Source organism: Epinephelus moara, chromosome 5 (genome assembly GCF_006386435.1).
Source record: "Epinephelus moara isolate mb chromosome 5, YSFRI_EMoa_1.0, whole genome shotgun sequence".
NCBI lineage: Eukaryota > Metazoa > Chordata > Actinopteri > Perciformes > Serranidae > Epinephelus > Epinephelus moara.
The window spans coordinates 27,871,571-27,896,810 of NC_065510.1; the positions used below are offsets into that span (position 1 = coordinate 27,871,571).

The following is a 25,240-nucleotide window of genomic DNA, read 5'->3' on the forward strand; positions in this document are numbered from 1 at the left end:
CAGGCTCATGGGTAAGTTCAACTTTATGTAGCTAACGTTAGTGGGAGTCTTGATTCAGTGTTTCATTCGCCTGACTCCGCCACTTCGGAGACGGACCACAAGTCAGTGGCCACAACAACCAGCAATCGGCCAATGCAAACCCCAGCTCAGGGGAACTAGGCAGTCCCGACTCCCCACTGGATCAGCGAACTTTCCATGGCTGCCATTAGACCAACGGCTAGCTGTGGCACCCAGACTGAAGGTGCCTCTTTTGAGCTGCTGCCTGCTCTCCTCCTGGGGAAGAAGTCCACAACAGTGAAGAGCGAGGCAGAGTGTCTGTTGAATCACTAGCAAGCTAATTCTTGTCTCATTTGTGGACTGATAAACAGAGAGCAAGGCAAGGAGGGGCAGAGCGAATGAGCTTCGCGCAACTCTAAAATGAAATACAATTTAATACTGTATAAAGCACATGTATATGAGCATGGTTGTCTGTTGGGAGGGGCTCAGCAGAAACAGGGGAGAGCTGAAGGAGCAAGGTGTATTTTCAAAATTCGGCACTTTGGGATTTTTTTTTTTCTTTGTCCAGATTTCAGCCTACTCCAGCTTAAACAGGGCACAGAGAAATATATGACCACTACTGAATTTTAAACAGTTACTGGATACGCATCGCAAATCATTTAAAAACAAGCACAATACCATCCAGACACGGCTGTTTTTCATAATACCCTGCGCAATATGTAATAACTCAACTGTCTCACGGCATCAAGACAATGCCAATCGTCATGATGCAAGAAGGAGCAGAAACCTTTTTTATTTTTTAAAAGATCCACAGCTTTATTGGCGTGCCAGAAATTTACCAGACAGCTGAAGACTGGAAGTGTGTCGGCTTTAATCTTGATCCCTGCCAATACTCTGGTATGTCATCTCTAATGAGACAAGTTAAAGTTTCGGACATCTTCAGCGATGGACAAACAGTTTCTGTGTGTGTATGTGTGTGTGTGTGCGTGTTTAAATGTCCTCTGTACTGTGGGGTTCCACACATGGAGCCTATAATTCCCGATCCAGCCCCCCTCCCTTCAGCCTTTTTCTTTCAACTCTCCTCATGAAAGAGAAAGCAGCCACAACTTTCTTAAAAAGACGCACATGGACACACACAGAGATCGGCCAAAAATAAAATGTGCACAAAAACACAAACAAGACAGAGAGAGAGAGAGAAAAGGGAGCATTATTCTAAACAAAAACATCAATACAGTGACCACCAGAAACGCCACAATAGAACAACAGAGAAGCGCCGTGCCTGGACAGACCGCAGGGGCTCGTGCTGTGTGATGTGGCCCCGCAGCAGGCTCTCTCCCTGGGCCCTCAGTGTCTGTAGTGGTCTCCTGGGCCAGAGGGGGTGACCATCCTGAACTAATTGGTTCATCCTAAAATGCATCCTTATCTTCTGAGTCATGAGGAATTCTGCTTTCTAAAGGCCATTTCCTATTGACTGTGGTTTTGGGGTTTGTGCGCATATGTGTGTGTTTACCACGACAGGAATCGTGTGGCTCAAAGCCTTCTGTTCTTTCACTACAAATAAAAAGGACATGATCTCTGCGGAGGATGGCTGCAGGGGTGCGATACTTGTTTCTGTTTTGGGTGTGTGAGGGTGCTTTGTTTTTGCTGACGTGAAAGCTGTCAATGGAACTCCAGCGCAGACAAAACAATCGGATCGAAAACGCCTGAAAAGGTGGATCTTTGAATTGGACTCTGGTGATGTGGTTTGTTTGTTGTGTAAAAACAAAGCAGACCAGACACACAATGTGGTGACTGTAGAATTCAGTTTCAATTAGCTGAACTACTATTAAAGGAATACTTCACCCACAAAATGAGCATTTGTATATAAATCAGTCATGTGGTGTTACCTTAAATTCAGGAAGAAAACTTTGTTCTTCTCACATGCCTCATCGAAAAATGGCGGACATATTGATTTACTAAGTGATCAGGCACCATGTTTAAAAACAGCAAAACTACATCAACATCAGGATATCCCGATCTGATCTCAACGATCCATATCAGGGCCGATGAAAGCATTTCTTCACTGATCAGGATCTGCAATATTGAGTTACATAGAGCCTGATCTGATCCTGTGATTTATGTCAGCTGTCATACTGGTGTTTTTACTTGTGAAGCTTTCATGCAAAGCAACGCAAACTCTTCTGCTCTCCGTTATCTGACTCTCAACCAGACAACCAGACTCTCAGCTGCCCTGCCCCTAGGCTCTGGAACCCGCTACCTCCACACATTCGACAGTCCAGTAGCATAGCATCCTTAAAGTCCCCACCTGTTCAAACTGACTGGTTTTATCACAGCAACAATGTGTGTGTTGCCAATTCATGTATCTTGCTCTGTATGTTATTTTATGCTCTGTAGGGTGAGATTGGGTGTTTTGAAAGGTGCCTTTAAAATAAAATATATTGTTATTATCAATATTATTATTAAACAAAGTTATGAGCACTTGTTTCAGTTTCAGCTCAGTGTCAAGAACTTTCTTGTGTTTTGCTTGTTTGTCTTCTATGGTGTGGTGCAAGGTGTTTTCACTGCAGACACTCCCCACTCCAATGCAAGTGCAACAAAAGCCCCGCAATGACGGCAAATAAGAGTAACTTATTAATGTAACCTGAACAAAAGATGTACAGATGACGATAATAAACAGTGAACAGATCGCTTTATGTTTAGGTAACTCAGGCAAAAGGTTCAATCGAAGCAACAAACACTAGAGGATACTCTCTTATAGGGACAGAGAAATTCCCTCGAGACAGTGACAAGGCCAAAAGATTAAAGTGTGTTTGTTATTTTAAACTTTATTTAAAAAAGAATAATAATAATAAAACATTAAGGAACAGCTTTGATGCAGGTATTTTTTTCTTCATGCATTGCAGAGCTATTCATTTTTTCAGCATATACATAGGATTGATTTTAATAACTTCAAAGCACTTAAAGTGTGCAGTGTGCAGCTGAATTATCTAGGAAAGAGAAGTTAGTGGACCGGGACTTGGCAGATACTCAATATTAAAGGACTTGGCTCGAGATTGGGGGCAAAAAAAAAACTTGATCAGTACATCCCTATATCAAAACATCCGTCTCCATTTTAGTGAAAATGCATGTGTTCAGGAAGTGCTGAGCATACGACTGGATAAATGAGACCTGGATTATAGTGGACAAGTTTGTCAAAGGATGTTTTGATATAGTTTTGCTGTTGTTAAATGTGTTCACTTTTTTCTGTGGGGTCATGTGAGAAAAACAAAGTTTTCTTCACAAATTCAAGGTAACACAGCACGACTGGTTAATTCACAAATAGTCATTTTGTGGGTGACATTTTCCTTTAAAGCAACACTTAAATGATGAACCGTCAAGGAAGCGATGCCTGTAAAATACTGTATTGACCTGAATATGAGATGATTGTTTCTTCCTGGAAACTACGTTTGACAAAGAGGGGTCATATTATATTTGACGACTAAACAATTACATATTTACAACAATAGAGTTACACCATAAATTCTGGTGCAATGCCGGCTCCTACTGAGGGTGTTGCATTATGGGTTGTTTGCAGTCTCAAGTGTTGCTCAGCTCATAATTTCCTTAGTCTGTTTAAAGTGTGTCAGTTACAGTAAGTGAGCCCTGTGAGTGTTTATGAAGCCCAGCTTGACTTCGAGGAGTTTCTGGTGGCTTGTGTAACATGTTTTGCTGCCACGGAGGAAATAGATTCCTGACAAGCGAAAACATCTCCCATGTGTACTGCAGAACTGGACCAGGGACAGCATCATCTGCCAAACAGCCAAGTGTGACCGATGTCACAGAATGTCGTGATGAGGAGGTCAAAAAGACAGCCAGAGACAATCATTCAGACCCCTCCAAAAGCCTGACGGGAGAGCGTGAGTAAGTGTCACCACATGTAGTGCTGATGTTGCAGGATGAACAGTCACTGTAACTGTCCCGTCAGTGTGTTACCCATCAGTCTGCGTGACTGTGTTCACAGAACTTTTTTTATTTAATTAAAAGCCAGTGTGACTATAAACTGGACCAGAACTAAAAGGCAGCAATGTCTCAGTTTTTAACGGTGTGGATCAAATGAACTACACCATCGATGTGAAACTGACTTTATAGCCCCGTTTCCACCAAACAGTACGGTACGGTTCAGTACGGTTCAGTGCGCTTTTTTTCAGTTGCGGATGGTACCAAATGAACCGTTCCGTACCGTCCCCATTTTTGGTCCCCCCTCTGTTGGGGTACCTAGCACACAGATCTGGCACTAAAGGTGGAGCTGTGAACACTGCAGTCTGTTGACTGGTCAATAGAGGACGGTCACCCTGCTCAGGGCTGAGTTGTGGCTGGTTTTGAGGCTCATGTAACCACTGTTCATACCATGGAGAAATTTATTAGTAAACTAACTATAAAATGAAAGGATGTTTTGCTGCCTCTCACAGCAGCTGGAGTCGGAGAAAAACTTAAAGCACTGGGTCAACTGCCGGCAACTTTTGAGGTGGAACATTTACTTGTAATGTTACTCAATGCATGAGGTGAAGATGTGAATCAGTCAACACACCTTAAATATTCTATACGACAACTCTGACCATTACTTTAGTGTTTATATGACATATACTTTTAGTAATGAGTGGATCTTCAAGCTTAATTTCGGCCAGGTTATGTGAACAGCATATATTCTAATACGGAGCACAAAAAAAGCATTTCAGAGCGCCTTTCTTTTGGTTCCGAGGGTACCATATCGAAAGTGTTTGGGCCTCTGGTAATTTGTAATAATTGCAGAGGTTGTCTGTGATCTTAATTTTGTCTGAATCTGCCATGTCTGTCATTTGTCAAATAAAAATTTCACCACAAACTACCTACCATATTTCACCAAACACAGAGGTCATGTGATAACATTAGTCCCATTCAAATCAGCATCTCTGTGATTAAAGGTTCTGTTTAGGTTTTCTGTTTTCTGCGCATCATTTGTGGGGGATAATGTCAGTACATCCCAGTACAATACAGATTTCACTTATCCTATGCAAAGTAGACAGCTGAGACACGTCGACAGTCACACCTGTGTCTATCGTGCGTCTCCAGCTGACCACTTTTGTACAGATTTTGTTACTGTCTACGTCACTTATGTTTGAAAGTTGAAGGGCCCCACACTCTTGCTAGCTGCTCTGTAGCATGTTTGCTAGTCACATTAGCAGTTATGTCAGTACAGCTGGAGACATCGCTGTCAGCAGAATTCAAAATGTTTCCTTCCATAGGGCAAAATGATGATGGTAACGCTTCATCGAACTCGTGGTAAATTAGTTATTAACAGTCACACTGTTACCAAAACAACTACCATGTCCTGCACTGATGACGTAGTCTTTGTTGGGAACGCATTAGGGCGCGTTAGCATTTGCACTACAAACGATACAGTGATCAAATGCGTCAGTGACCACCTTGAATAGTGGTTTGAGTGATCGGATCCCAATGTATCTTGGTGGTGTTTTACACTTGTATTCAGTGTTGTCCACATGTGTTTGGATTGCCAAAGACAGATGTTATGTGAGTGTTTTAGTCTGCGTAGATTACATCCTGTCCTATCCTCACCTGGAAGCTTGAGCCACTTGGGCACCTTGCCTGGATCAGATCTGCTTGGTTTAGCAGCCTGGGTGTGTGCAGATGGGTCACCCTCATCCTGTGTGGACCCGCTGGTGTCTGCTGTCAGCTCTGGAGGAGGCAACGGCTCCTCAGATCCCTCAGACCTGGAGGGTGTCGGGGACCGGAGTATGCTGCTGAGGTGGAGGTGGGAAGAGAAAAAAAAGGTTTAAATATTAAAGAAATGTGTCACCAGGAAAGATGCTTTGAAGAAGGCATCTTGTTTTTTTGTTTTCTTGAGGACTTTCTGTAGCTATTTAAAGCGGAATTGTTTTGCATGAGGAGCTGTGCCAGAAGTTAAACAACTGGGTGAGATGAAGATCTAAAACAGAGGAGTGATGACCTTGTTAAACAAGGACAACAGGTGGGTGTCACTTTTGGGAAATGGGCTCTATCTTTAGAAGGACTGGAAAATGGTTTATGTGTGTGTGTGTGTGTGTGTGTGTGTGTGTGTGTGTGTGTGTGTCTGTTTATGCGTGTGTGAATGTGTGTGCGTGTGTGGAGGAAATGAGGGCGCATGGGGGCACCTGCTGTTTAGGCAGAACCTCAAAGGGATTCCAATGATGACAGCTTTGTGACAGGAAAATAGGCTGGTTGCCGCGGGATACAAGTGCATATATACACACCCTAATGCACGCACGGCCAGGCACACATTTAAAAACACACACACACACACACACACACACACACACACACACACGTGAACACATACCTTGCAATGGACTCATTTGCTTGCGAGGCTGAGACAGAGGATTCACGCAGTTCCCTCTTTATGTAAAAATCTGTGGAGGAAACACACACACAGTCACACACTGTAAACTATTGTTTTGTTATATTGCATTCCTAAGTAATACACCAGTATCTAATTCAAAATCAGCATATGAAAGAAAGGAACCGAAAAGACAAAAACCTGTCTTAACGTCAGAGCCAAAGTACACCAGAGCGCCAGGAAACAGGTCGGCCTACAGACAGAGAGGGAGACAAGGAGACGTGAACAGAAGCCATCAAAAATGTTTGGCACACAAGTCAATTTCTGCAAAAACATGGAAAAATCAAAACAAAACTGCCTCTCTTCTACACGCAAACCAAGCGCTGCGACCACATCCAAGCCAGAGTCAAGTTCGTTTTTGAAGATGATTCATTGCCCAGGGATCTGAACCAGTAACCGAAGGTTCTTTGAAGCAGACCACAAAATGAGCAACAATCAAATGGTTAGTGAAAACACTTTCACCCCTGAAGCACAACACTCCTCTCCGGTGAACGTCTTAATGGTTATAATGGACCATTTGCAGGCAGATATTATCAAGCGTACAATTATGAGGTAGAAATGCAGACAGACAGGGGCACGCGTCTGTGACTCTAATATGAAGGAGACAAACAAAACTAGTTAAGAAAAACACAGTCTTCAACTCGTGTGCACGTTCACAGAAACACATGAGCAACACTGGAGAGCATGGACGCAGATACACAGAGCGGAGTAGTTTTTAATGATTGATTATGTATTGGTATATAGGAGTGGGCAGCTCTGAGCACCTCACGTTTTGAGGGCTACGATGCAATTATGAAAAGACTATTGATGGATTTTAACGCATCAACATTTAATTTCTATTAGGAATGGGTGATATGGCCCTAAAATAATATCACGATATTTCGGGTTTTTTTTTTTTTTGGAGCCTATCCCAGCTGACAGTGGGCGAGAGGTGGGGTACATCATAGACAGGTCGCCAGACTATCACATAGAGACAGACAACCATTCACACTCACATTCACACCTACAGCCAATACAGTCACCAATCAACATAGCCTGTGGGATGAAGCTGGAGTACATGTAGAAAACCCACTCCCCTACCCAAGGTTCGAACCCTCCACCCCAGTTTGAACCAGGAACCCTCTTGCTGTGAAGCGACAATGCTAACCACTGCACCATCGTCACACACTAATCTCTATGAACAGATATCTACATTAGATAAGGAGGTAACGGGACAAGTTTTAGTCATTGAAAGTGTTTTGGTTTGCGTTTGTAGTCCGAATAGTATTGACCAATCATGTTTGAGCTAGCTTTGGGTGCCTGCAGGTAAACAGGCCATGTAGAGAGCAAAAGAGGCGGAACACACTGGCCAAAATGCAACCTCAGAACCAGCTGGCTACTGCCTGAAAAAATGTACTTATCTTTTTTATTTGCATTCCTATGCACGTGTCTGTTTATAGAGATTTGTCATCTCTAAACTCCAATTCCATTTTAGTGTCTCAAGTTTCTAACTGGACTGTAAACAATGACTGACACACAGAAGATGAAGTCTTGGCCCAGATATCCATTATCTGTATATGAGCTGGCTACACCAGAAATTTGATAGCATAACCTTGGGCTTTGGGAAATGGTGTTTTTGACATTTTTTAAGACTAAACGATTATTCTTACAATAATTTATATTGTAACTAAGTCTCAGTCTTTTCATGCAGTATCACATCAAGACCCATTTTACAAGATTCTCATTTCAACTTAAAGTCATCTTAAAACTTTAAAACATCAGCCTGACCCTTCATTTTCATCTGATGGAGCTAACGATTTAGTTTAATTACCAAATACTAGCAGGCTTCAGGTAATAAAATCTGGAAGAAAAATCTGTCATTTCAGATAAAATCTATAGTCACTGGCAAGAAATGAGAACTCTGTCTGAAATCAAGGACCCATTCATAAAAAAAATCAAGAGCTTCGATGGTAAATCTGCCACTTCTATCATTGTGAACAACATGTGTGCATTGTGTGCCATGCAAGAATGACATTTTCGACAGGTGCAGCAATGATAACTAAAGGGGGTGTGGTTTAGCAAACAGTCAATTGACAGATTAATTGTTAATGACAGTAATTGTTAGCTGCAGTTCTGCTGTCATCAGTGAAACATTTTCCACGTAGCTCAGTCCTTCATTGTTTTAAATCAACAGTGTCGAAAGAGAAGGCAGCATGGCTGTCACTAGGATTAGGCGGGTTTACCCTCCACTACAACCCGGTCTTACACACACTGTCCTTTCTCTCCCTGTCCCCCCCTCCTCGCCCTCACTTGCTGGTTACTAAATTGGGCCACTGGCCTAATTGCTATTATCGCAGCCCTGTGAGCAGGAAACAATGTGTTACAGTGAAACAAGGGGCATTCCTGCTATCCTGCTCCTCTGGCAGTGGCACTTCCATTTGGGATGAGACAGGGCGATGGAACAAGACCTGTGTGTATGTGTGCATGTGTGTGTGATAGAGAGAGACAGTGTAGAAAAACATATAAGGGAGAGGAACAGAGGGAGGGAGGCAGAACGGATCCTGATGGAAGACAGAAGGAGAGACGGATGAGGGAGGGGACGCCTGGTATCAAAGGGCTTCTGGGTTGGGAAACATTCCTTTCCTGACATGACACAAAGTGATTAAAGTGTGCGTCTGTGCATTTGTGTGTGTGTATGTGTGTGTGAGAAAAAGACATATGCGTGTGCACTCATGTCTTTTTGACATGACAAAAAAAGATGAAAGTTTCCTTGTGTGTGTGTCAAAGATTGATGTATAGACAGGGAAACGGAGCCAGACAGTGTGTGTGTGTGTGTGTGTGTGTGTGTGACATGACACCAAGGGGATTAAAGATTTTGTTTTTGTGCGCTTTAACGCTTTTAAGTCCCTAATGGATAGAGACATGGGGGTGAGGGAGGGAGGGTGAGGCACAAGAGAGGGTCGGAGAGAGGGACAGTAGTGGTGGTGGTGGAGGTGGAGGTGGACGAGGGTGGAGGGGGGAGAATGAGAAGAAAAAAGAGAGAAAGAGAGAGAGAAAGCTGGAGTTGGGGTACAGGAGAGGGACATGTAGTGATAAACAGGCAGGGAAAGTTCAGGAAGGGACACAAAGATGAAAAACAAAGAGAGACGGGCGACTTGCATCAGAACATCAGATTTGATTTAGAGGAATCATGGCACCAAAAGGGCACACACACACACACACACACACACACACACACACACACACACGCACACACACACACACACACACACACACATTTCAAAGTGTGCTTTTGAGGATCGTTATCTTTTGTACCAGTCCCTCTGAGGAGCTGAATCTTGTTCATCATCACAACACGATATCACTTCAAACAACTTTCTCTTCCTCCCCTTCGTTCCTACACTTCTTCTTTCGTCTCCTTAGGTTGAGTCAAAGTGTCAGAAGGAGAAAACAGGAGGCACTGATGGTGAAAATGTTCAAATTATTCTAAAATAATGCATCTAAAAATAACAGTTCATGTGGGCGTCTGGGTACAGACCGATGAACTGTACAAGAGAACTTCTTGTTTTCCATTTGTATCTCTTTGCTCTCTTTCATTATTGGAATAGCTCTGAACTCGAAGGCAACAAAGCATCAAGGCTGCCCATTGCTCTGTGTATATGCGTGTGTGTGTGTGTGTGTGTGTGTCAAGATCAAAGCGAGGCCTGTATTAACCCCATGTGCCAGTCTGGGAAAAATCAAGCCCAGCTGGGGTCAAGGACAGTGGGAGAAGGGGGGGAACAAGTGTGAGAGAGTGTAGGAGCGAGAGAAGAGGGGGAGAACGGGAATGTGGTGGGGCTTTGAAGAGGAGAGAGGGACCAGCCGATACATTTTACAGTCTGTGCGTGTGTGTGTGTGTGTGTGTGTGTGTGTGTGTGTGTGTGTGTGGAGATGGTTTCGAAGATGGGAAGTCAGAGTTTTGTAGTTGTTGTTTTCTGGAGTTTGACTGTGATGTGGTTTGTTTGAGTCAAATCATTCTGTTTATTATTGTGGTTAAAAACAAAGTGTTGCCTGAAGACTGAGATGACAGTTTGAGGGATCTTACCTGAAACAGTGTGGCCGAAGGGTCGTCCAGGATGGTTTTTGGGGGGGTTGTGACTGAAAGGAAGATTTTAGCAAAAGCAAAAAGGTAGACATTAGAAAGAGGGCACATCATAGCTGCTAAAATCTACACAGAAGTCATTAATGGTACTGGACAGTTAAACTAAGTGAATTAAGTGAAGTGAATGAGACCAATGTTTGCAGATGGACTCTTGTTAAACTGAAGCTTTTCCTGTACAATATGATCAGTTTTCATCTTCAAACTAATGCAGCCACATAACAGAGTTTTATCCACATCAACAGATACTGTGCACGAGGAAAGCTGAACTGTTTTCATTGCTTTTCAGGAACTAATGAATTGCAAGTCGCTAGAAACACTTAAAACATTTTATATACAAATGTAAAATCAAGTCTAGATAGACCTATGTAGCCTGTATGACGACTCTGACCACCATTCAAATTTTGACTAGTCTTTTGTCACCAAACTATGTTGTAAAATAAATCAAAAAATGGGGCAATTAGACCAAGAAAAGATGGCATATGAATTTCTGAGGAACCATTAATGATACATTTTAAAAGATAAGTCCAGTTTAATACAAATTGGATGTGACGGTCATGATAACTTTGTGGTCACCAATTTCTTTGCTGAGATTTTAAGAATGCGGCATCATTAAAAGAAAGTTGGACAAGACAAAAAAACTTGAGTTTAAATAAACTTTCAGGTTCAGAAATTGCTTTAGATAATCGGACTGTTGCTCACAAACTCTATGATTGTTTGGCCACTCCCGTTTCTTGCCCTATTGGAGTTCATTGGTTGCCTGGGTCCAGACCCTGGAATCCACCTACTGTACCAAGTTGACTGATTTGTCTGGCATCGTGACATGAAACAGCGGTTTCTCGGTTGAAATAAAACACAACCAATGGCAGCAGCAGGGGGACCAACAATTAGCCAACCATTGCCACAGGTGGGACTAATGCCATTATCAAGCGGTGTGCCAAAACCTATGAGAAGTAATAACAACAATGGCAAGCACTACTGATGAGATATATGCTGCTGTTGAGGCTGTTCTGAATCTATCCATTTCAATTGTAGTTTGTTTTTACTTCACTCAACTCTGCTCATAAAAGCCCAGCATAACTGTTATGTTGACATGGCTACACGTCAGTAAGGACTTAAAATTACATTGGAAAACAGGTTAGTAAACGGTAGAAAGCAGTAAAGAGGCCAGTGAGAGTGTTATCTTCTTTATATCTCACTTTCAGTCTCTCTTTCAAACTTGGTACACAGTCAGACTATTAATGTTTGAGCACTGCTTGGGCAGAGACTGACAGGATTTTGTGGCAGCACATCATTGCATCTCGCCGGTAAAGGTGCTAAAATTAGCGCGTTCACCCGGTGTTGTATTTCCATCTTTGCCGATCAGAGCCGGAGCCGATGCCATTAACTACTGCAGAGTCATTTGACCCAGGTGTGAATCCCAATTACAACCTTTTCCATTACATACAAAAGCCAGATGTAAGCAGGTGTTGGTGGGTTTTAGAGTGGACACAGTGTCAGACTAAGATGTACACGCAGTGTAACGAGCTGACAGATTTGTCTGAATATCAGGCAACCATTCATTGGAGAACTTTGCTGTGTTCGCAGATATCAGCGGTAATTTGATGAGCTGAGAACATCAGCTTGATTGATTAATCGACTGGCAGGAGCTTTTTACAGATACATTGGTACTAGTGTATACATTGGCCGACAAGAAACATTGGTACTTAAAATGCCAAACTAAGTTTAAGTTTATTTAGACACTGTAAATGAACTTAACTTCATCAAGACATGTTTGTTTAAGTCAGGCATTATCGGTACTGGGTTTAAAAATCCAGTACTGGTCAGGTTATTATCCTGGCTGATTAAAATGATGGCAAAACTTTATATAGACATTTTCAGGTAAAATACTTCTGTGTAAATGCACAGAAATATGGTTTCATAACAACATCAAACCTCCACAAGACGAACTAAACTGGACTCATATACTTGCAGGTGCTGTGATTAATTAGTGGGAAAATAATGGCACTTACACAGGTAGAAACTAAGCTTTGGATCCTCCAGGTGATTCCTCACAAAATGCTTCACGGCACCAACTGGGCACAAAACAAACACAAAGCATTAATTTAAGCATGAACAAACTGATCTATCTGCACTTTCATCAGTCACTGTGTGCAGTGTCATTCATTTTTTCAGATGGAAATTCCCTCCGATTTGTTGTTCTGCTGGTTGTCGTGTTGCTGTTGGGGCTGAGGTGGATCTAATCCCTGGAATTACAGACCTGTCTCATTATTTCTGTCTCTCTGTCACTCTGGTGTGGCTACAGTCATAAATGTGGTGAGGGAGCCGCAAGTAGCTTTAACATTGCAACCATACCTGTGGCTAGCCAGCTGAAATGAACACTCTCCACACACACACGCACGCACGCACGCACGCACGCACGCACGCAAGCAAACACAAACACACACACACACACACACACACACACACGCAAACACACACACACACACACACACACACACACACACACACGCAAACACACACACACACACACACACACACACACACACACCACACACACACACACACACACACACACACACACACACACACACACACACACACACACACACCTGTCTCCAAAGGCCTAAAGAAGCCTTGTAGAACGTGTCTGTCTGGAAACTGGACCCTCAGGACCACCTGGAGACACACAGTGGCAGTGGGTTATTCAGAGCGTGTGTATTTCATATAAACACATATTTTAAAAACAGGATTGTGATTACGTGTCTGTCACTTGTGCTCACTTTGGGATATCTTTCCATCTTCTCCTTCATCTGTGCTTCTCTCAGAGATTTAGTCATCAGCGGAGCCTCCTCCAGAAACTTCCTGCAGAGACGAAGGAGAAAGAGACGGACGCAGTTGTAATGAAACAAGCTGTGAAATAAAACCTGTGCAATCAACAGTGGGTGAGATGAGCAGAAAATGTTTTATCCTCTACCCTTACTCGTGTGTGGCCGGGTATGCGTGTGTGCGTGACAGAGGCAGAGATGAATTGCTGTGGTCGGCTTAATTCCCCCCTTGGTAATTGCAGTCATTGACACGGTAGTAGCGTAGCCATGAGGCAGCCAGCTAAGTCAATGTAGACGGAGATTAAAGGATGTACGCGGTGAGGTCTCAATCTGACGGTGTTTGGTCGATGGCTGGAGGATAAACGTCTACACAAAACAGGCTCGCTAATTGCTCCCTGTATGCCATATTTAGAAGCTTTTGTAGTGTGAGTGGTGTCTTATAAATAAGAAAATGTTTGCAAACACACACGGTGTCTCAGCAGCTGTGGTCTGCTGCAGCCACATCCAGAGAGCGCAGAGTAAACTTGTCCGCATCTGTTTCGAAGAAGCGCTCATAAATAAATAAAACTTCAAACTCATAATAAATAAAATAAAATAAAAAAAACTTCAAAACGCACGCAGTGATGCCCGGCATTCTGCCTGCCTATGGCCTCTCATCACTGCTATGGTATTCTGCAATTAAAGGTTATACATCGAAAAAACACCACAGGACCAAATGCCAAAATGCCTAATTATCTGTTACAAACAGTGCAGCAGCACATCTGATCCAGACGTGTTTCTGCAGCAACGAGGTATTTATACTAAATATCGCACACAGTCCTCTGACCCAAAGTCACCCAACCGCTTCCATTCACTTCCTTCTCCCACCTCTCGCTTTTCAGCTGGGCAAAGCGCTTGCGCACGTCATCCATCGTCACTTCAAAGAACTCGTCAGGCAGATCGCTGTGGTCCTCGGAGCAGCGGGACATTGTGTCCAGGTGGTAGATAAGAACCTCCCTCTCTACTGGCTGCAGAAAGAGCGTGAGTGAGTTGGGAAATGGATGGATGGGAAGATTAAAATGTCCACACTGATGTTTTCATCCAAAGCAGAGGTTTTTGAACTGTGAGGTGCAGAGGGAGAGACGTAAGGCAAGCATACAAAAGGGCAGATTGATGCCAGTATATGAAAAACAATGGGAGGTCATTTATTTGTTCTCAAACCCTTAATTCATTTTTACAGAATCATATTGTGTCCAAGGTTCATTTAAGGAGAGCTGATAAACTGAAACAAACAGGTTAAAGGTTAAACATCAGAAAATTCTGACTGGAAACAAATGGTTTTACCTCCAAGTACTCCTCGCCTTGATCCATGTCCTCTTCTGGCTGGTTGGCAGTGGTCTGACGCTTCGAAAGGGACAGAACATGCTGCAATTATACTCAGTCACTTTCAAAGAGATTGTTTGTCCACTACTATTTCTGAGGTACAAAATTAACTTTTTATCACAAGCACATTGTTGTGTAATTTGCTTGCACAAAATCTACAAATCTGCCAATGGAGTGTTGCCCGGGTCCAGACTTTTGAATCTGCACACACCGAGTTTGAATTGAGTGATTCATCGCAACATGTAATGATAGATGAAGTGCCACTGGCAGAAATAACGCTACAGACAAGATAGACGCTGCTATTGAGGCTGTTTTAAATTGACATGTCTTCTTAATATCACCTGACAATAAAGTTTATATTTATTTCACTTCGGGTGGGAATCAGCAGAGGATCTACGATACGATATTATCACGATACTTAAGTCACAATACAATGTTATTGTGATTTCAGTGTATCAGTGTGGATTTAAGAAGACCACAGATTTAGGCAAATACGGTCTCTAGTGAAAACAGAATCCCCCCTCCCATTTAAATTGGAAAAGTGGATACAGTGTCAGACTGAAGATGGAAACAGAGTTAACAATTCTGTCTGATATCAGGCAAAATGGGGGACACAAAAATTACTAGTACAAGGTAGAATCACAAGTCAGTCTTTAGACGCTTTGCTTAACTAAAGACTGATGTCTTTCTCCCTGATTTTGTGTTTAGATGGGCGGATACAATTTCAGAGTTTAAAAAAACTCCCTACGTTGCAGAACCAATAGTAAATCCGCAGGGCGGTCCTTCGGTGGCTCGCTGATCTCTTGTGCTTGTAAACATAGTCCAACTGTGTTAAAAGTTTTAAACAAAGTCGCTGTAAGTCCTTCATTTCCACAATCTTGTGGACTGAGCACACGTTTGATAAAACGGAGTTAAATCTCTCGGCATCCATTTTCAAGCTCTCTGTGTGTTTGTTTCCTTGCTGACGAGAAAAGGAGGAGCGCACATTTCCGGGAGGGCGTGTCCTTTTCAAAAATGCAAGAGGTGCTGCTTTGTTGCCGGCCGTTTTCTCCGGTGTGTTAAACACACTTTAGGAAGGAGTGTCCCCAGACTATCAGAAGGTGGAGATCTCTGATTGTCTGGTGGCGAGACTAAGTACAAGGTGACTTTAAAAGTAGTAAGAAAACATGATATGGTCCTGCTAGCCTGATAGAGTTAAAAGATATAGTTCTTCTGCTTCTTTACTAGTAGGCTGTGATGCACAAGGAGAATACCACAAACAACACTGTTACAACAGTAACAGTAACATCGTTGTGTAGCTTTTAATCATATCATCACTTTTAAGCCAACTAAGACAAGAAGTCCTTGAATTTCTCGGAAAATTGAAACAATCCATGATAACCGGGCGAAGTGTAACTGTGGAATGAACGTTTTGTGTTCTAATAATCGCAAAATGCAAACTGTCTTTATGATTTTTTAATTTGGATAAGAGAAAAAGATTTAATAATCCTACAAAAAAAATATGTCTCACCTTAGTGCTGGAACCGTGGCTGGATTTTGCTTTTTTGGCTTTGGGTGATTCTACTGCAGCAGTTAGAGCTGACAGAGATGAGGATGATGAAGATGAAGATACTGAGCGTCCAGCTGCACCTCCACAGGGACCTCCAAGGCGCTGACCGCCTCCAGAGAAGGGAATGAAAGGAGCCGAGGGTGCAGAGGAGGAGGAGGAGGATGAAGATGATGGGTGAGAGTTCAGTCCTGATGGCCCTGCTTCCTCGCCATCCCCCTCGGGAACTCCTCTCTCAACAGGAGGAATCTTTGGCCGAACTGCATCCTGGGAGTTTGGAACCTCTTCCTGTTGAACAGGAAGTGTGCTGCTTGTGGCAGAGGCGGGAGCTGAAGCAGGGCTGGCGTCAGGTGGCATATGTGGGCTTGAATTTTTAATTGGCACCTCTGTTGTCGACGTCTCCGGATGTGACCGAGCAGGAGCAGGCTGAGGTGATGGGGTAAGCGTGGTTTCCTTGGCAACAGGTGTGGTTGGCATAGCAGTTGTTTCAGTGGCTTTCCCGCCATCTTCCTCTCCCTGTGCTTTGTTCTTTTTGAGTAAAAACCTTCAACAGAAATGGAAACAATAATAAAGTCTGAGGTTTACATGGTTTTATTTACAGTATGCCGTTTGTGCATGAGCAGCCTACCTGACAATGGCACTTCCTCCGGTCAGACCCAGAGACTTCAGGGTGGTCTTCTTCAGTGCTTCTTCGCCACTCACCTACACATACACACATGCACAGCATTGGTATCATAAAAGTCACTTTATTTGTTGACAAAAACTTAGAGTTAAAGGAACATTGCATACCTCGTCCCTCATGTAAACACACACAGGAGTGGATTCCGACTCCGCCACACTGGAATCCGGTGGTGACGATAAGAAAAACAGAGATAAAAATTATAGCCCACAGACTTTTATTTGCTTTAACGGTGACAAAACACAACCCAGAAGTGACTTTCCCTTGTTCAGGGAAATCAGCCCTGTGATTTTACAATAAAACCTCATGCTATGCGGTGGCACGCTGTCTGCATGTGTAAACCATGTGTGCACAATCCCGTGTAGGAACTAATTGAACCATAAATGTTTTACTATTGTTCTCCTCAATTCTGAAAATCAAAGCTTTCCTCTCCGCCTCACAACGTTCACAGAGCTTTAACTCTGATGTGGAGCTAATATTCATTTCATGGAAGCGTAACTTCCCTGGAAAAGGATCAGGATCTGGAGTGATGTCATTTAATAGAGATGAGATGAGGGCTGGACGGATGCACAAGCACCTGGGACCGCACAGCTGGAACTACTGAGTAACAGCTGTGTGTGTGTGTGTGTGTGTGTGTGTGTGTGTGTGTGTGTGTGTGTTTGAGTGAGTGGTGGTGATGTGTGGGAAAGTTTAAACTTTGGTAGATGAGTGGTGAGAAGGAGGGATGTTATTTAACACAGCGCTGGTCTGCGCTCATTCCTACACAATGATCACCTTCACTTTCCAGCCGAGTAGAAAGTTAAGACAAACATCTTTGAGGTTTATGTTTGTGAGGATGATCTCTAGCACCTTACTAGGGCTGCATGGAATAAGCATATCACACAATATGACAAATACAAGAAAAAGAAAAACACATAAAATATTCAAACTGATTTTCAAATCAATAAAATGTCTTCTTGTTATGCATTACCTGTAGCCAGACTCTTATGTTAACAAAAACTCAATATTGTTAATTTTTAAGTTATGTTTTAATAGATTTTGTTTTTTTTTAACTGCAGCTTGCTAAGCAGTATTCATTTGGAAAACTTAATCAATTAATATGGACAAAACAATGACATTATATTATCACTATACAATTAATCTAAAAGTCTGTAAACTATAATTTTGCATTACAAGGTGGGAGAATATATTTCGGGCACCCCTATTTCTGGAAATAACAGTCCCAATAATTTTTTCCATAGACAATGTCAGTTGACTTATAGTTGGAGCACTTGGCTCTGCACAAAACTCTACTGTTTGAGTCATCAGCAAAAAGATTAACAGCTGTGGTATAAAATGTGGGTTGGACGCACAAGTTGGACGTACAAGCCAATGTACACAGGGCCTTGAGATGAGAAGTTAACTATGACTCCAAAGCTGCATCCAATCATAGAGCTTAAAATGCTGTTATGTGCGTCAGTAACAGCAAAAGAAACAACTAGGAGGTTAACTTAATTCACTTTTGAATTCTGGTTTAACTTAAAATGAATTCAGAAATTATGGCACTTTGTTATTTTGCCAACTGCAACTAAGAAGTGTTTTGAATTCACGGCTGACTGCCAAGCTGAACTGATGGACAATATAAGTTGAAATACTTAAAACTAATAGCCAAAACAGGAGAGTACTGGATTTCTATTAAACGGATACTCTGCCAATTTTCAAACAGCATTCTATCACAACAGTGTGGATAGTATGTGTTAATGAACTGTGGTAAACTTCCCTCCATCTTACCAGCGCTCAGATCTCCCTGCTCACCTCTCTGGCTCGAGGGCTATTACTCAAACTACAGATTGTACTTCTGCATCTTTGTATGTCTGCCACCATGGACACAAAGAGCATGGAAGCAGTTGTCAGTTATTTTAACTCTTGAGCAGAAGCGAATGCCAAAGCCCTTTTTCTCAGTTTCCTCTGGTCATGTCATGTGGCACCAATTATTATTTTTATGCAAGTGTTATTTATGCAAGTATTTGCATCTTTCCGCTACATAAACAGCCCAATTTTATGGAAAGACCACGGTTCCAGCGGTGAAGTACTTCTTTAAGTAGTACTGAGGATACTGTTTAAAGACGGGAGTGGATTCTGACTCCGACACACTAGTCCTAAACCATAAAACCAAGTCTTAGCCCTCAGAGAGCCCTGAGAAGAAGTTAGAAACAGAAAAATGTTCTGAGTTTGGTCCTCACAAAGACAGATGTATAAGAGCACACATACACACAAACTTTTGCACATGTGTACATGTTCATACACACACCTGATCTGGGGAAAATGTGTGAGCAGTTCCCACAGAGTCTGTCCACAGGAGAAGGAACCCTGGAGCCGAGAGCCGTCCTCCATCTGCAGCGCAATCCGCACCTGAGGGATATGAAACCACAGTCACACACACACACACTGTAGTTTGAATGTACGTCAGAGACCACAAACACACTTAACGCATTAACCACTGTTTAACCTCAGAGTAGATACAGTATGCAGGCACTATAGACAGTTGTGAGATCAATTTAAAGGATCACTGAGGGTTTGTTTTGCATTTATTATGATAAGAGCTCATAACAAATGACCCTTATCTCTCAGATTTTTTTTTCCCTTAGGCTTTTTTCTAATGAAAAACTGTATCGATTTACATTAAGACCTTATTCACCTGAAACAATTTTTAAAAAGGTAAATCACAAGGAAACAAAGTGAGCTCTACAAACACTGAACAAGCAAATTAAACACTTTTGTCCCACTGAGTTTTGTCTCTATTTAATCATTTTACATGCCGTCAAACACTATAAACTACAAACATTAAAAAACAGACGATGCAAAACGCATCTTAACCTTTCACTTTGTAGGAATGTGTGACAAAACATTACCTTAAATGCAGAAAAGAAACTCACTTTATTAAGCATAAAAGTCTCCCTAGGTGGCCATTTGTACGTTTTTGGCTCGTTAGTCTTGAGTCGTTTTGCAGGAAGAAAATTCTTTGATAATCAAACTTGATTAAGCTGCACATGTGGGCCTACCTCAGTCTGGAAATGAGTAACACCAGGCATCAGTGCGAGTCTCTGTTGTTCTTTCTCTCTCTCTGAGTCACTCTACGAGTTGTTTATGTTTACTCAACAACCATGTTGTCCAGCACAGAAAGCACGCTGCACTCGCCATCAGCACACCGGGAGAGATGAAAAGAGCTCTTTGGCTGTCAACAGCCAAACACGAAACTCTCTCACACACCAGTCTGGCTGAGGTAAATGTTGGGAGAGCCTGTTGTGTGTCTGTGTGGTACGAGACTGAATGTGTGTGAGTATATAAAATCTGTGAGGTATCAACAGTCAACCATCCATCAAATGAACAAGAACAACAGATCAAACCCAGCCGTGATTTTACTGCTTAGATTATGATGCCATGATGTCATAGGAAACTACAGCTCAGCTACAACAAAGTGTTTTTTTTGGACACCAGATCAGATCAGAGTGAGCGCACGAACACAGGCGGAGAATTTATGAACTTCCAGGTACTCACAATAAAAACCCACATATCCAGCTGACACAAATACCAAAATGATACGGCAATACAAGGCCACACATCATCTGAGATTTTTCCCCAAAAGTAATTATGGGTGGGGGACAAATAATCAATATCTTAATATGGTTTTCATGTGATAAAATACTAATACTTTGGCACAGTATTACCATCCTTTTCTTGTGTTTCGGGAATCACCTGTATTGAGATACTCAGCCCTAATCATCATACTGTGATAAAATGGTTTGCAAAAATGATGTGAATCATGTGCTATGGCCTTCACATTCACCAGATCTCAACCCATGTAAAACACCAAAACACAAGGAGATTTCGGCAACACTTCAGACAGCACTCTCCATCACCACCGTCATCATCACAACACCAAATGAGGGAATATCTTTTGGAGGAATGCTGTTCATCCTCCCCGTAGCGTTCACAGACTTTAAGAGTCTACAGCAAGCACCACTGAAGCTGTTCTGGTGGAACAACACCTCACAGGGACACTTTGTTGGTCCAAGCTACATTGCAGTTAACTAATACAATATTTTGAGTGTATTTGACTGTTCTACCTGAGTTACGTTAACAATAATACTAATAATAATTTTAATATCAACAAAAAAACATCAACATATGAATAACGAAAGACTCTAGATTCTAAAATGTTTTGATGTTTGATTCAGTCAGTATCATCCAATGTTCCTACACACACAGATGCCAAAGGTTATATGACTAGAGATGCAACACTATGATAATTACATACTACGATTAAAGTGACCAAATGATGATGATTATCAGTATTATCATGGTATTGTTAAAATGTGCTGATACACAGATTGAAATCATTTCAAAAGTTCTATATTGAAAACCATCAATAAAATCTGCAGCACTTTTTGTTTGCATAAACATACTCACAGAGACAAGAATAAATTATGTTAACATATAAAAACCTTGTCAAATGCAATAAAACTAATTTGTCGTTAATACACGCTATTGTCGCGTTGAATTCAGACAAGGATTTTTTTTAAATGTTGCCCTCTTTCCCAGCGCTTCTCTTTCGGCAAGTTCTACGGACAAGTTTCCATTAGCACTCTTATAAAAACCAAAACCACGACGCACTTCAGACTTAGTTTTCTTGGAAGGATGGACTCTAATGCTAGATGGTATTTACTGTGAGTTGCATGGTAGCATGGTAATAAAACACAGCTTTAAGTTTTGCTTGACTCCTGTCCACCCTTCAGCACCCTGACGAAGACCTTAGAGTCATAACCGGTCTGTGTTTTAATGTTACATTAAAGCAGCCATGTTTGGAAAAAAGGCTTTTTAACTTAATTCAAATGCATTTGTTCCTGCTCCACGCATGAGTGCCTGAAGTTAATTTTTTCTTCCTATGTGCTGATCTGTTTCTTCAAGAGCACCTGTGGGTTTTTTTTGAGTATCACATGATAAAGACAGTCCTTAAGCACACTACTACCTCGTTTCCTGCAGCCTTAATGATCTGAAATTTAAAAGGGCAATGATTTTTACTGTGGTTTAACATGAAACTGGTAACTGTTTCATTCCTAGTATTTATGTAAATGCATTCATGTGGAGTTGGGATATGCACTGACTGGGAATTCTCTGCCAATAACTTACATTTTCTACATCATGAACATCATACAAAACAACTGAAAAATACTGAAGATATTCCAGATATCAAACACAATGATCAATTTATTGTGTTTCTGTTTATGTTGTAATTTTGGAAATACAAACATATGAAATGTACATTCCACATGTTTAAATATATCTATTTATGAGAAGTTTAATTTTTTTGTTTTACTGAGCCAGACCTGAGAATCAAGCTACTACTATATACTAGTGCACTGGTGATGCTGACCAGCAGACGATCACCATAATGTGACCTTGCATATTGTAGTTACACACTTACAGACACACACTGATGACTGCTATTATGTGTCTTTATTATGTGGTCAGCAACCACAGTTTAACACTGCTGTTAAATAGCAGTGTAACACACACTCTGTCTCCATCTCTCTCTCACATACACACACATTTGCGCTTCATTTAAACTAACCTGGCTGTCGGCTACAGCCTGTTTCCTTGTACTTGTCACCATTTCCAGTTTGGCATTGTTGGGCAAATTGGCAAACCTCCATTGCAGCGTAAGGTCAACAGCACTCCTCTGAAACCTGTCAAGTTGATAAAGAGGAGACAATCAAATCTTTCCTGTGTAATCATAAAAATAATAAAGAGCATGAATAAACCTGACAACATGTCAGTCGTCTAGAGCTGCTGGTTTCTCCTGTCATTACAAATAAGACAAGAAAATAATATTATCCCTAAATGCATTTAAAGTAACAACTGTCACCTTGTTTTTACAATTTGTCCAATTGAAGGCAGCTTTACAGATTAAATCCTGTGTTTTATGTCATCCATGCAATTATGCGTATATAAAAAATAACATCAAAGTCCCAATGCAATTAAGCTGAATGACCCCTGCTGCTTATAATAACAATTTAACAACAGATTTAATAGCCATGGCAGCCATGTCAGTTCACACAATACTGTTCACTAACGTCACAATTAACTTCCCAGACTCGATTAAGTACACACATACAGTTTAATTGTGTGTCGAGCTGTATCTGAGTGCAGTCTGGGCTCAGGGCTTCAACTGCTAATAAAGTTACAGGCCAGGAATTCAAAGCTAACATTAATTTAGCCTTGATGTCAGCACTTTGAGAGCTACATCAACCAACTCATACTCACTTCAGTCCGTGGTCGTCGGGGTTAAATCCATGCTTTTTGCAGACATCCTCCAGCACCTAAAGATGACAAATATAAACCGAGTAAGACAGCTGCCACCTAATTAGCAAAATCATTTCACTTCATCCGCACGAAATCAGAAACTGATCTGTCACCGGCTAACTGCTGTTAGCCAAACAAGCTAACAGGAGGAAAACAGTTTGCTCCGGTTTGGACACAAAGAAACAAAATTAAACGACCCTTCCGGATCAGAAAACACGAAATGTCCTTAAAAACACAAGTTACCTGTAATAACGGTGTGTTTGCAGACACTTTAACTGTCTGTCTTCTCCCATTAGGAGTGAGAACCGTCACAGCTGTACCAGTGGCTGCCATTGTGTGCCGTGACGTCACGGTGTTTGTTTGAATAAAACTTTACTGACATATATGAAGCTGGGTTTAAAGGGTCCATTTACCCAGCTAAAGAGCTTTTTTTAAGGGAAGTGAGTGGGATTTTTGGTGCTCACATCGCTGAAATTTAAAGAATAAAAATAAATAAATAAATGAAAATCACAGTTTTTCTTTTTGAGTATGGAAAATATGAAACAATGTCATGATTATTTTAACAACCACAGACATGATGTTAAAACTGGCTACAAAAAAAACAATAGGCTACTTATGACAGCTGATTCTGAAAAATATTTCAAATGAAATAAAATTTACATAAGACATGCATGTAGATGATACTAATTTCAAAAGCATGACGACAATGATAAGTGATCGACTGTTTTTGTATCAATGTGGGTTTCGATGTATTACATTCAAGGATATGATGCATCCATACAACACAGGGGTAATGCAGGGTATGACAGGCCTTTCTAACACACTAGAGAAGGCAAAAGTGTGCATAAAAAAAACCCAAATTGTGGCTCAAATCCATTCAGGTATGCCAGTTTCGGAGCTCTGTTGGTGTGCATGCTGGCTTGCTTACTGGGAAATGTAAATGGAGTTGAACCATTTGTTAATGATACTAATTACACCTGTGCTTTTCCTGCTGTAACAAGTCAAAACATCTGTCATGAAAAAGGTCCAAGCCTTCATCCACAGGGCACTAGGGGTCAATAAATAGTTTCATAAGTATCAAAGATATGTAATTCATATGATGTGTCTTTTGCACTCACCAGATCTCAACCCAGTTGACCATGGGAGAATTTGGAGCAAATTGTTAGACAGGGTGCTCCACCATAATCATCAAAACATCACATGAGGCAATGTCTTACACCTGCATGAAAACATAAAGGCGGTTGAAAAGGCAGTGTGAAGTGCCTGTGTACAGGAAGTAGTGTCTTTTTATGTTTGTTTTTTTTAGTTATCTCTTATGTAATCAAGCAACATTTTAAATGATGTTGTGTTTTGCTTATGGTGCTCTGTTATGTGCAAAACATGAGTAGCTGATGTGCAATACTGTTATGTGTAGTATGTTTGGGGTTTTTTTATGGTGAATGCTTTTCATTTCCTTGGAACTATTATTGTTAGGCATCAATACTTGTGAAGCTCCTGAGTCTAAAACAAATTTCCCTAGAGGGACAAGAAAGTATATCGTATTGCATCGTATCGTATTGCAAAGTATCGTATCACATCGGCTCATATCGCATCACATCGTATCGTATCACATCGGCTCATATCGTATCACATCATATCATATCACATCTCATCGTATCGTATCGTAATGTAACGCAACGTAACGTATCCTATTCTATCCTATCCTATCCTATTGTACGATATGAAAACATCCTATCGTATTGTATCATATCATATTGTATCGTACCGCATCATACCGAATCTTATCGTATCATATCATATCATAAATCTACAGTAGCTATCCAAATTTTTGAATTTTATTAAAAATGTCAATAAACCTCATGAAGTTAAATCAGTTTCTTTCTTTCATTCCATTTTTTTTTTAGTAAAAACAGAGTTAGTCTCATAAATATGCACATCCATTTTATTTTATTTTGAAAAT

At 41.4% G+C, this 25,240-nt stretch overlaps 2 protein-coding genes across 2 annotated transcripts in view; both read right to left on the reverse strand.

Annotated features, from left to right (window-relative positions):
- Positions 1–1,414, reverse strand: part of LOC126390800 (myeloid-associated differentiation marker-like protein 2) — a 6,749-nt gene extending 5,335 nt beyond the window's left edge. The window contains exon 1 of the mRNA XM_050045265.1: positions 1,287–1,414. Coding sequence (XP_049901222.1) covers positions 1,287–1,414 — 128 coding nt within the window. The remainder of the gene's footprint in view (positions 1–1,286) is intronic.
- A 1,802-nt stretch (positions 1,415–3,216) lies between these two features.
- aspscr1 (ASPSCR1 tether for SLC2A4, UBX domain containing) lies at positions 3,217–23,635 on the reverse strand. The gene is given in 18 exon segments (XM_050044953.1): positions 3,217–3,771; positions 3,773–3,785; positions 5,590–5,774; positions 6,350–6,419; positions 6,548–6,599; positions 10,470–10,522; positions 12,536–12,598; positions 13,136–13,202; positions 13,307–13,388; positions 14,219–14,358; positions 14,675–14,734; positions 16,224–16,803; positions 16,888–16,961; positions 17,049–17,097; positions 19,229–19,329; positions 22,550–22,664; positions 23,242–23,297; positions 23,524–23,635. Coding segments are annotated over 18 exon segments (1,998 nt in total). The 5' UTR covers positions 23,614–23,635; the 3' UTR covers positions 3,217–3,623.
- Positions 23,636–25,240: the final 1,605 nt, after the last annotated feature.